The sequence below is a fragment of the Sphaerodactylus townsendi genome, linkage group LG02 (assembly GCF_021028975.2).
Source record: "Sphaerodactylus townsendi isolate TG3544 linkage group LG02, MPM_Stown_v2.3, whole genome shotgun sequence".
NCBI lineage: Eukaryota > Metazoa > Chordata > Lepidosauria > Squamata > Sphaerodactylidae > Sphaerodactylus > Sphaerodactylus townsendi.
The window spans coordinates 118,805,459-118,818,966 of NC_059426.1; the positions used below are offsets into that span (position 1 = coordinate 118,805,459).

At 42.6% G+C, this 13,508-nt stretch overlaps 1 protein-coding gene across 10 annotated transcripts in view; it reads left to right on the forward strand.

Annotated features, from left to right (window-relative positions):
- Nucleotides 1–13,508, forward strand: part of RAD51B (RAD51 paralog B) — a 401,339-nt gene that overhangs the window by 113,884 nt on the left and 273,947 nt on the right. For all 10 annotated transcript variants that reach the window (XR_007243566.1, XR_007243567.1, XM_048485427.1 and 7 more), the window contains exon 8: nucleotides 9,549–9,645. Coding sequence is in view for 8 of the 10 variants with exons in the window: in XM_048485427.1 (XP_048341384.1) it covers nucleotides 9,549–9,645 (97 nt within the window). In the remaining 2 variants the exon portion in view is untranslated. The remainder of the gene's footprint in view (nucleotides 1–9,548; nucleotides 9,646–13,508) is intronic.

Consider the following 13,508-nt stretch of genomic DNA (forward strand, 5'->3'; position numbering starts at 1 on the left):
AATTGGCTATGATTCGGATTCGGGCATACAAATCATTTTATGCCCCAAAATACCCAAATCCGAATTTTACCGAATTTTTTTAGTATTGACCAACCTTAAGAGGGATCAAGCTTGTTTTCTGCTGCTCCAAAGACTAGGAGGAGTACTAGATTAAAGGTACAGGAAAGGAGATTCCACCTAAATGTTAGGAAGTATGTCCTGACATTGAGGGCTGTTTGACAGTGGAATACACTTTCTCGAAGTGTGGTGGAGTCGCCTTCTTTGGAGGTTTTTAAACAGAGGCTGGATAGCCATTTGTCAGGAGTGCTTTGATTGTGTATTCCTGCATGGCAGGGCGTTGGACTTGATAGCCCTTGTGGTCTCTTCCAACTCTGTGATTCTATTTGTGCATATTTTTTGTATGCAGTAGGTCTAATTGCATCAATACTAATATCAGATTGCAATCAAATGTCAAAAACAAACAAACCAATAACCAAACCAAAATTGTCTCACAAGAAAATAGTTCCATGGGAATGATGGGAATTCTGATGGCCTGGTCAATTTTAAGACTGTTGGTTTAACATCATCAAACAATTGATTGGCTATTGCTATGTGTGAATATAAATGGGCAGCTGAAGGAAATAAGTGGGTTGATGTGAATCAGTCAGAGACTCTGGAGTAACATTAGCTCCAAAGTCTATAAAGTGTGCCTTTTCCACTTTGCTTTGGATTGGTTAGCTCAGGCAGAAATATCAGTGAGAAACATCAAAAAGGCCAGCTTTTCTTAGCACACTGGTATCCGTAGAACTAATTGTGAACCTTCAGTTCTGCCAGAAATGTAGCCTTCATGAAGAATCCCAGCTCCAGTAATGCAAGTATAGAAGGGTCTAATGCAGTAGCATTATTTCCATAATTATAGCAGCTGGAAAGGATCTTTTTCTTTTTGTAAAACTATGGTATTACTTGGTTGCACTTAATATCGTATTGGACCTTGCATGTCTCTTTCAAATACTCATAGATATGATTGTACAAAGACTACTAATTCTTTTGAAAGTTGAGAATATCACAGTGTCTTACCCTAAGCCTGAGTGAGGTAATGGGCAACCGTTCAAGCTTGTGTGGCAAGCTGTTATTAATGCCCATAGATCAGATTTTACCTGAGAAGAGCCTCAAGCTGGAGGAAGTTGCTAATCCAATGTCTAGTCTAAGATATGCTTTTTGCAGCAGGTGTCAATCTGGATACAGCTGCTCTCCTTTCAGATGAATGCTGGCCATTGCCACATTTCAACACATGGTGCAACATTGTCATCATCATTATGTCTGGCTTCTCCTCCATATTTCTACAATGAGTTGGCAAATGTCTTCCTGGTCTTCCTGGCTGAGCTTTTAAAGCCTTTACCAGGGGCTAGACCTAGGGCACCAATTACCAGCAGTGCATACAGCTTCATGCTAAGTACATTGACATTTCTGGACAAGGGGAGCAAGTAGCTTAGGTTTCTGAAATGCTCAGTCCATTTTGCCAGATAGAAAAGAAATTGCAGGCCTGGAGATTAATAAAAACATGCCCCCTTCTGAGTAATTGGCTCAGACTAATGAAACGGATTGTGCTACTTTCACCTCATCATTTCTAGCTGTGTTGCTGGAGTGGACTAAAAGCAGTGAGAAAAATGTACTAATAAAGGGAGAGCCATTTTGGAGCCTTCTGTAGTGTTTTGTGTGAGCTCTCCCATCTGTCAATAGGAAGCCTTTAATAAGCATTTTCCTAAATGATGGCATGTGGCATGTGAAATGGGGACTTTTACCCTGTTCTCATAACAAACAGCCACCTCGTATGAGGATTGGGGTTGTGTGTGTTTGTGTGTGTGTGTTTGGTTGCATTCCAGAGTCTTTGTACCTTTGCTGGTTACTGATTGATGGTTCTGTACTATGTTCCCTTTAATTTTGCAATAAACCAACAAGGAGGCTGAGACCACAAGTTTACAGAGAATGACTTATTTACTTAACCAGATTTACAAGGATGACAGAGTCAGATTTAGTAGTTTCAGTGTGGTCCTGGGGAGGGCAGAATATGTGTTTGAGAAAATGTACTATAAAAATAGCTTGCTTATTTTTCCGAATGAAGGCAGTTGTAATTCAGTTTCTAGGACAGCTTACTCCTAGAATCTTTGCTACGTATATTTTTGAAAGGTATGCGCTAAAGCCAACACAATTTATATTAGTGCCTGAAGTCAGGTAGCTTCTGTTACTGATTTTTCCATTGTTTTTTTCCAAAAGCAGGTAGTGGACTGCATATTTTATCTATTTTTATTAAAATATTTATATCCTGTCTTTCCTCATAGTACAAAGTGGCTTACAAATCATAATTAAAAACATAAAAAGTTTAAAAACTTAACTACAGATGATTCCCCTCCCTTCAAAAGATACCCCTAATTTATACCCCATCAAAGGCCCTAGCAAATATAATGGCCTTGAGTTCCTCATATAAATTTATAAAATGTCTTCCTTATTTGGTCAGATAGCCTGTTTCACAAAGTGGGAGTTCATTGTTGATGCCAGGTGGGCTACCTTAAACTGGGGAACAGCCTGTATTTGTCAACCTGAGGACAGTAGATGGCACATGGGGTTATATGGAAAGAGTTGGTCAGACATGAAGGCCCTATTTAAAGAGCTTTAAGGGCCATACCCAGCACCTTAAATTGGACACAGAAACAAACTAGCAGCCAATGTAGCTGTTTCAAGATAGGTGACATATGATCTTGTGGACTAGCCCCTGATAGTAATCTAGCTTCTGCATTCTGAACCAGCTGAGTTTCCAGGTTGTTTTCAACAGAGAGGTAGATTCTGCACAGCACAAATATAACGTCTTTAGCACGTTATAAAAACCATTTTGGGAAGGAACTTCGCACAGCTCTGTCCCCCAAAATGCGTTCAGCCTGTTATACTTCTCTTAACCTGGTTTTTTTTTAAAAAAAAAAAAACGCTAAACAGACGATCTTTCCCCTCCAACCCGGGTTGAAGACAATTCCTGTCTGCTGAGCCAAGCAGGCAGGAAATGCTTTATTTCTCCCACCCAAACCTCTTGCTTTTGTTTCCACCACTGCAAAGCTATGGTGACATAAATGAGAGAAGCTGCAATATGTAGACATTCCTCTCAGTACAAAAAAAGAGGAAAAACAACATGTTAATGGGGTCTCTAAGCAAGCATGAACCACGTACAGCTGATAGAAAAGCACTCTTGGCCATTGAACCAATCTGCTTTTCAAACAACAAGACTAGGTCCATGAATTTTCATGCACAGAACAGATCAAGAAATTTAAGCTACTGTTACCGCCCAGGAAAATAGCAAATAGCAAATCAAATCTGATGACAGCACCCAGATGTCCCAGCCGTTGGAAAACGTGTCAGGACCACCATTGGACAGTTTGAACTTTCTTTTGTTGTGGAACTGAGGCACGGGAGCCTCAGGTCATAACTCAGAGATAACTGGGTGCGGTAGCAGGCCCACCCAGTTCTATGAATGGACCTTCTCCGCTCTCCTTTCAGCACCATTGTAAAGTCTCGCGGGAAGACGCTTGACAGCGGGATTTCGTAGTCCCATTCACAAAAGTTGTAACTGAATCTTTCTTTTGTATTGGTGTTTCTTTATTGGTGTTCGGTGAGGAACCTTCCCCCTTACCTGCCCCCTTTACCTGCCCCTTTGCCCCTTTCGATGTGTGTGTATAAAAGTTCTTGCGCTTGGTTACAAGAGCGTGATTCTCCTGCCCGAGCTGTCACCACCACTTCCAAATAAAATACTTTGCTTTGAAGAAACACCGGCTTCCTGCGCCTCACTACATTGCTTGAGCTGAAATCACTTATGGTTACCCGAGCAGCAGCGGTAACACTACCAAGACAATGACCACATAGCCAGAAAAACCTACAACATCCACTTGATTCTAGCCGTGAAAGCCTCAACAGTACGTCAGCTGAAAGACCTTGTGGTTTCCCTATCTCTGGTAGAAAGAGATCTGAACAAATTTAATGCTGTTACAATACAGCAAAAATTTGTTATAATTGAATAGAGTATGTTCCAAAAAGTGTAACATACAAAATCTTTATTTTCCAAACTCAGGTGATTTCCACATAGGGATAGATGTGTGTAGTTTTCCTGTTGCTGTTGCACCTGTCAATACAAGGTAGTAGCATCGTGACTTCTGCATAGCATCTTTTTCCAGCAGTTTTTCAGTCACACTTTCTTTTCAGCATTGGAAATTGAATAGTGTTAACATTGTCTTAACATTATTACAGTCTGCGCATCAGGTTCTCTGAATTACCAACTTTCGTTTTTCAAAACAAGAGTAAGTCTCTAGACCAGGGGTAGGGAACCTGCGGCTCTCCAGATGTTCAGGAACTACAATTCCCATCAGCCCCTACCAGCATGGCCTATTGGCCATGCTGACAGAGGCTGATGGGAATTGTAGTTCCTGATTATCTGAGAGCCGATTCTACTCTAACCCTTTTGTTGTTGCTGAAGTTAGGCCTTTCCCCTTACATCCCTACAATTACAGGGGCTAACACTTGTTTTTTTTTAATGAAAGCTGGAATTTCAGAGAAGTTGGTGCACAGATTGTCATAATGATCTTCAGTGTCCAATTAAAAAACACAAAATAGAAGGAAAAAGCCACTAGCAAGGGCAGAGGCAGAAAAAATGGTTGTCATGTTGGCAAAATCATGCAAATTTGAACGTTCCTTCCAACATAGTGGCTATCCAAGCTTTGCTGCAATCTTTCCCAGAAAATATATATGCTTCTGACTGGGCTTCTGTGTCTTTGACCTACATCAGAGCCCCCTGAGGCAATTCAGGTTTGACCTTGTCCACCATCCCTTGGTATTTCATGAAATTGGTAGAAGCTGCCTTCTCCTGAGAACTCTTGCTAATCTCTCTCCATCCAATCTACTTTTTGTGCTCCTCATCCAAAGCTTACTGGTGGGTTTTTGAATGAGTAGAGGACAGCATTGCTGCATCATGCACAGTCTTGTCCAACTGAAAGGAAGGAGTGACTGCCTCATCAGTAGGGAGTGCTGTCAGGGATGGCTGCTGTGGCCGTCAACGCCCAGCTGGTGGGTTGTGCGTAGTGCAGTTGTGTGTGAGCTATTGGACATACACATATGCTCCCACTGTGGCTTTTTGCCAGTTCAAACATGTGAATATACATGTTTTCTTGTGTTTAGAAGTTGACAGAATTGGCTCTTGCAGTGGAATGGGCTATGTCCTTTGGCTTTTAGAAATAAAATATTAAATGCAGTGTGGTTTATAAAAATGCCATAAACAACACAGAAGCTGGCACAATGTAAAGTTTGCATTGAAACAAACTTGAGATAGCTACACACTCATGGATTCTTTTGACACTTGGGGCTAATGTAGTCAGTGAATATATCTGCCAATAAAAACTTTCTGTCATGCCATAATGTGGAAATATGTTGAACACACATATATCTTAATCTGAAATGTATCCTGTTCCTTGCCTTTACTTATGTTTCTGTTGGATCGTTTCTCTAATTTCTACCTCCTCAGACACATGCTTTGTAATTTTGATTCTGGGATTAGCATACCAGTGTCCACTGAATCATTTCTAATCTTGTACCCATTTGCCTAGTTCTATTTATGAGGACTGTTGTTATTTTAATATTGGGTTTATTATAGTACTGCTTTGAAGTCTGGATATTAAACTTCTCTCATTTGTGTCAGGTCCTCTGGAAGTCTTCCAAACTGTGTATATCTTATGCACAAATATCTTCCAAGTGTTGACAGCAGCAGCATCAACCATGAACATATTTTTTATATTTTAGACTACTCATGTGGTATATCAAGAAATGGCATCAGCTTTTTACCAGAGATTCTCAAAGGAGCATATAAGTAGTAAAATGCAACTGTGAGCATATATCTTGTGAGCATCCCCTCTGCCTTTGTTCATTGGCCAGTATTTTTGTTACCTACTATTGAGTAAACTTTGCATGCATGGGGCTGGGCATACGTGCATAAATAGTGAGATGGTCCAAATAACTTTAATTCCTATGATACTTATGACCATTAAGAAAATGGTAGTTCTTGAAAGTGGACTCTGCAATATATCTTAAGATTCAAGGAAAAATGGAAATCCGACAGTGATATCAAATTGTTACCCAGGATGGCGTATGATCGAGTCTCTCTCAATACTTAGCGGGGAAATTAGCTCAGGAGCGGGCTGCCCATTAATATTATTGCAAGGAGGCTGGTAGTGAAGAATCTTTTAATACACCAATTTATACAAAGATCAGATCTTGAAAGAAAAGCCACAGAAAGGAATATATTGCAAATTTGACAATCTTTGTTGTAAGGATAAGAGGTTAACAAGCACTTGATTCAATGCAATAAACACACAGAGTTCCTAAGATATAAATAGGTTGGAAAATAGCTTTAGAATAGAAAGGGGTATGGGATATGGAGTTCAGAACCAAACAGCCAGTGTCTAGTTCCAGGGGGCAATGTGTTGGGCAAGTGACAAAGACAGAAAGGTGTCAATGGCAGTGGGCGATTGGCCCTTTGGAGGGTAGGATATTTACAGGGTGAAGAACCACCTCGGGGAGGGAGCATCAGGATAACCTCTGGGAGGTGTCTGGATGGATTGTTTGAGAAACAATAGAGTGCATTGTAAGGTGGTCAGGAGAAGTTAGTTACAGAAGGGAGTATCTGGGTTAAGATAATCAGGAGAGGGAATGTCATTAGGGGTCCTCTTGTGGCTGGAAATGAGTATCCATTCAGCAGGAATATTGTATTGTGTTGAGGACACATCCTTCCTTGGCTGTGGAGCTGAAAATTTGCTGCTATGGCGAGCAAGCTGAGAGAGTGTGAGAACAGAAAGAAAAAAAAAAAAAAATCACAAGGAAGTTCCTTGCCTTAGGTAAGACCTGGCTATTGCCAGAGAATGGACTCCCCATCTCTGCAACGCCAGCATCACCCTTTAGGCTGGCATGAGGGCAGGGATACCTGTAAATAAGCACTCCCCCAGCTATGCCAGGGTGGTATAGTAACAATATCTCAGTTGAACTTCTTTCTAGAATTTCCTAAACTGGCATTGGCGGTCCTACAGCAAGAAAGGTGTATGGTGAAGATAAAGTTCTCCTTGCCTCCCCATCACCATCACCATTGCCTTGTGCAGGTGATGAAGGAGACCCCTTCTGTGTCAAGCAGGTATAACATATATCTGCTTGACCCAGTGTGCCTGAGGTTCTACAAATGCCTAGTAAAGCCCAGCTCTCTCTAGGAGCCTGAAGAGGTCCATAATAGATTTTTGTTAAGTCACTGGAAAAGTGGGCAGATGTGAATAAGAAGCAATTCAACAATGATAAGTGCAGAGTTTTACATATGGGTAACAAAAATAAGAAGCATGCTATCACGAATTGCCAGGACACTCATGCCATCCTGGTACTCCATCCCGGCGTCTGAACCAGCATCAGACCCAATGGTTACCACTTTGTAATCCTGAACTCCACAGTTCAGATGAGACTCATGCAGGGTTACATCTGCCGTGTAATCCTCAGACTGCATTTGACCGTCTCCCTCATAGCATCGGCCAGTAATGTGCTGCTCCATCACTGGCGGATTTGCAAAGAAACCGTAAAAGAAAGAGTGCACAACCCCGGAGTAATTGCGGAACCTGCTGCCACCATATGCTTAATTGCCAGGATCGAGTGAGGAGTTCACTCCTGTGTTTCTGGCATGTGAGTCCTTTCTCACTCAAATACTCCAAACCGCTGAGTTCTCAAAGATTTTATTGTAAAATTAAAACAAAGAAATAAACAAATTTGCAGGGTGGAACCGACAGAAGGTCCTGAACAGATGAGTGAAGCTGTTGTGGCAGAACAAGGAAGAGAGGTGATTCTGCAGATTGGAGCATCCACGACTATTATGAGTTTTGTATATGACAGTCAGTACCTTGAACTGAATGCCTAAACTTATGGGCATCCAGTGGAGAGACTACAGAACAAATGTTCTGCCTTGATCCTTACTATGTGATTTCATTTTAATAGGGACAAAACAAAGCTGTTAAAGACTGTTTGACCTTGTTTGTATTAGTGAAGGAGAACAACAACTATTGTGTCTTGTTAATGGTTGCCACGTGTTCCATGTCTTCAAGGCCATCAAGCTTATTAACCTACAGAACTTCATAACTTATTCTCTTTCCCATCTGACTAACCAGGTTTCATTGATGCAGGGGCTAGATCAAGGTATATACAAATATGTAGGCCGGAAAGCAGAGAAGCAGACAAAGGCATATAGGAGGAATAAACTGACCTAAAGCGCAGCTATCAAGCCACAGCAAGACCAAACATGTGACCTGGCATTATTTATCAACCGAATTAATCTGGTGAAATCAAAAACTTGGCCTCAGCCTCAGATCTTTGTGAATGGAAGATATTTCCATTCATGGAGTGTGACTTCCCCTCCTGCTACAGTTCAAAATCCCCAACCCTATGTGATTCCTTAGGAATAGCTTGTGTGGGGGGAGTCAAACGTCTGCAGCAGGAGGAAGGAATTAGCAAAAACTGTCACCTTCATATGCATTCAGAAACTTCATGTGGGGTCCAGCCTAATGGTTAGTTGTCAGAACAGTGAACACACCTTTTTGGACCTGGGAAAGCAATACTGTACCATTCACTGCAATGAACATCAGACTCCTAAATGATAGAATCCCTGGCTTTAACTAATAACATGGAACATTTGCTGCTCCAGTCCAACCATCCAAGTAATTGAAGTAGATGGTGTAGTTTGGTTTTAAGAATAAGTGTACTTCGAGCAAGCAATATAATTTTACCTCAAGATCTCTTCAGAACATGCAAACCTATATTGCAGAACTGTCCAAATTGTACACCATTTTCTAGATGCTAAACTTCAGCAATTGTAGGGTGTGCCAGTTTCAGAAGCTTCTTCAGTATACCCATTTTAGTCTTCACCCTTACACTGCTTCTTCCCTATGTTCAAAATATACTACATGTACTCATCACATCTCATCCTGGTTCCTACATGTCTGCTCTGTCTCTACCACTTGTCTCTTTTGGTAATGCTGTGGGGTGAACATCTCACATTTGGAGAATATGTTGAATTGTGGCTATTTGTAAGGATGTTGCTGATAGGGCATGTCAATTGCCTTCATCCCTCTAGTGCTTGATAATGAACACACTTGTAAATTCTCCTCTAATCTCTCTTTTCCTGGAACTGAAAAAATGCTTTCAGCATTTGTTAGTTTAAGCAGCAATCATTTTTCCTCTTTGCACAACTAACAAAGACTCTTTTTCAGACCAGAGATATGAAGAGTAATGTGAGGCCCCTGAGTAATTTGAAAGGACTGTAGTTGCTTTGCCTTCTGTAGCATCCTATTAAGCTGCTACTGTAGTTGATCCACATTTTCCAGGAAGGAATTGAAATTGTTGAAAATTAGTGTGGGTGTTGAAGGTTGCCTGTCTATCTGTACATTCCAGGTCTTGTCTAGGCTACTACTATGTCTGTCAGGTAATGCTAATACACTTTCCTTCACCATGTCTGTTTGCAGGTCATCTTGACGAATCAGATTACCACGTGGCTGAGCAATGGCCTTGCTGTTCAGGCAGACCCACTGTCTCTGGCTGATGACTTTTCCCTTTCTGAAGGTAAGCAGTCCTTTTTATTACAGTTGAAATTTGACTCTGGGACAAATCTCCACTGCCACTTGCAAGGGTCTTGTTCATGTTTAAGGGGCAGCATAAATGTAAGTATCAGACCTAATATAAAATATAGCTTATGTTCAGGGCACTTTTAAAAATTCTTAAAAGTTGCATTGTGTAAGAGCAGGAGAATATCTATTAGAAGTTTCTACACTGAGGACTCTAAAGGAATGTTCTTGCCACAATTTCTTTGATAGCATATCTAAAAATATTACTGTGCACCTACTGACCCGCTGAATGAGACACTGGTCCCCCACCTCATTGCTCTTAAAAGCAAAAATACTCAACCAACTAACTATGTGGTATAGTAAAACTCACGCATTAACTATAACTATTGACCATTCAGAGGAAAAGTAGAATGAATTTCTTGGGGAAAAAGGAACAATTATGTGGTTCTTGAATCAGTTGTTTTGGTTTCAAATGTATTGTAGCAAAATACAGATGTGAATACTATGTTATGTTGTAGAAACCTGGTGTGAAGCTGGTTTTGTTTAAACATCCGCGTTCTGATAGAGATATGGAAATGATGCACTTGTGATATTTTCTGTGTAATCATGCCTCTTTTATCAGTGCTGGATTTGGTTACTACACTGTCTGTTAGAGCTGTTACCTTTAATGCATGCTTTTTGTAGGACAAGGAAGAAATGAAAATATGGAAGTTAGTGGCACAATTAAAAACAACGTGGTGTGTTTAGTCACTTATCCATGATGCATTCATCTAATGCAACACAAGCAACAGGAAATAATAATTTAAAATGTAATTTTGATAATAATAGTGTAATAAGAGCATTTGTGTAATGCTTTCAAGCATTCAGAGCACTTGACACACTTTGCCCTATTGCAATCGTTACAGTTACCTTGGCTCTTTCAGCACAAGCGGAGCCAAGCCCCAAGGACAACAAAAAAAATACGTCCTGGGGAGACATCGCATAACAGGTGCTGCTGCAATGCAGCAGCCAGCGTGCCAGCGCTACTTAAAGCTGACACAAGCATGCCCCTTTTGAACCTTGCTCCTGGCGGGAGTTTCAAAGGGCACCTTCCCAACCATTGCTGTCAGTTGAGCGGCAGCGGCTAGAAGGTGGCGTTTCCCTCCTGCCTTCCCCAGCCGGCTTACCTGCTCCTGCTGGCTCAGTTGCGTTGTGGAGGCCAGGGGACACATACCCTTGGCCTCTGTCTCCAGCGCCATCACTCTGGCCAGGGGGCATGTCCCCTGGCCTCCACAACGCGACCGAGCCAGCAGAAGCAGATAAGCCGGCTGGGGAAGGCGCCCAACCTGATATTGAGCTCGCGCCTTCCCTTCCCGGGGACCATCTGTGGCGGGAACTCATCCCGAAGTGCATCGGCGTGTTTATGCCGATGCACCCTGCTCAATTACCGTCTGCGATGCAGAAAGGGCCCTTGACTGAAGACCAAAAAGTGGCTTGCTTAAAGGTTGCCCTGGTAGGTTGCTGTAGAAGTGAGATTTGAATCTATAACAGGGATAGGGAACCTGCGGCTCTCCAGATGTTCAGGAACTACAATTCCCATCAGCTTCTGTCAGCATGGCCAATTGGCCATGCTGGTAGGGGCTGATGGGAATTGTAGTTCCTGAACATCTGGAGAGCCGCAGGTTCCCTACCCCTGATCTATAACTATTCCCTCATTAAATATTCCTGAGGAAATTTAGCAAACTAGGGCCCATGTGGACGTGAATGAAAAAATGGTTTGGAAAAGGACCCCACTCATTCCCAAACAGAGAGAAGAAGAGGCAGCTTGCCCACCCAGCAAGCCACCTATTTCCAAGCTTTACACTGTTCTGGGTCCAACTTCCCCCAGGTTGCACAGACCTTGGGTAGGTCTGATGGCACCTTGCCCATATAGGTCTTGGGTGTGTCAGGCGCCATCTCCCTTGGGCCCTTCTCACCACTGAACTGGCTTGGCTCAGGTCAGGGGAGGGCGGCTGTTAGCCCACTGGGAGAAGTTTCAGCAGCTACTATGGCCATTCCGTCTCTGAGCCTGGGACAAAAGGATAACTCCTCTCTTGGACTACAAATGAGTTAAAAAGGAAGCAGACCAGGACAGGTCACATGATGGATTCTCCATGGATTCATTTTGATTTGTTGATTTGTTCATCAATGATGGGAATATGGGGATGAGCACTGAGGGAACCAAGTTTGTAGATGTTACTACATTATTCTTCAGACTGGTGAAAGCAATCAGGGGCCCTTTCCGCACTGTGGAAAGGGAGCCTGCCACCCGACAGGGAATCCTGCCCGGTGGAGGTGAGGAGGCGCGTTCGCACAGGAGCGTGTGAAGCGGCCCCGCAAACTGGCGTGAGGAGAGGCGGCTCCGGATGGAGCCGCCTCTTCCCTGTCCCCCCCACACTCACCTTGTTGGCCTGCGTCGCCCTGCTGGACTACTAAGACCCTCCCACGCTGCCCTCCGACCTCCAGGTGTTGGAGGACAGCAAGGGAGGGTCTCAGCAGTCTGGTAGAGCGACGCAGAATGACAAGGTGAGGGGGGGGGACGAGGAAAACAGCGTGTTCCCAGCGGTGCCGTTTGTACTGCGCTGACGGGAACACACTGTTTTAAAAAACCCTCCCTCCAGGAGGGAGGTTTTTTGGGGTGGCCCGATGCCGCTCTGGGGGAGGTGGAGGGAAGCCAGGTCGGCGCTGCTGCATTTCAGCAGTGCCGTCTGTGCGAACGGCGCTTTAAGGACGGCATTTTTGCCAGAGATTGGAAAGAGTTGCAAAAATATAATTACAAACTGTGTTGATAATATGGCAAATGAAGCTTGTGTAAAGTACGTGTAAAGTTATGAAGTGTAAATGTGTACATGTAAAGTTATGCATTTTGGGGCAAAAACTCCTAAGTCTAAATATGCACCAGAAAGTTTTGAAGTGGTGGTGACTTATCGGCAAAGAGATTTTGGGATAAAGAGCTCAAGGAAAATGTTGACTCAGGGTGCAGCATAGTCTGTATAAGAGATTATTAGGAAGACACTGAAAACAAGACAGTAGTGTAAAAATGCCTTCATGTAAATCTGTGGTGAGATTGCATTTGGAATGTTGTATATACAGATCTGGTTGCCTTATCTCAAAATGGATATTGTAGTACTAGAAAAGGTGCAGAAAAGCGTAACCAAAATTATCAAAGGGTTGGAGCAGCTTCCCTCTGAACAAAGGCCAAGGAGTTTGGATTTGTTTAGTGTAGAGGAAAGATGGTTAAGAAGAAAATGGCGGAGATTTATAAAACAATTCATTATGTAGATAAAGTTTAATTATTTATTTAGAAAAAGTATGTGTCACCTCTCCAAAGACCTCAAGGCAGCTTACAAAGAACAAAATAGCAGAAACAGCAACATAAAAATTACCAGTTCGCCCTGCTGGTTTTCCACTGATATCTGGTGAGCTGTTTTGTGAAGTCAATGTTGGACTTGAGCGATCCTTGAATATGATCCATGATGGCTGTTTTTACATTTTCAAGAAGCACAAACTTCCTGATTCACAGCTTAATCTCTAAAAGACAAACTTCATGTGACATTGGAGTTCTGAGACTGGTATTCCTGCCAAGGCTTTTATACCTAAAAACCATCCTGTTTCAAGCAGCAACCAACAAATTGCCCTGGTGGACAGACAACACAGAGAGGCCTATCTGTCTTATGCGTGGTGGTGTAGTGGTTAAGAGCAGGTGTACTCTAATCTGGAGGAACCAGGTTTGATTTCCCCGCTTTGCCGCTTGAGCTGTGGAGACTTATCTGGGGAATTCAGATTAGCCTGTGCACTCCAACACACGCCAGGTGGGTGAACTTGGGCTAGTCACAGTTCTTC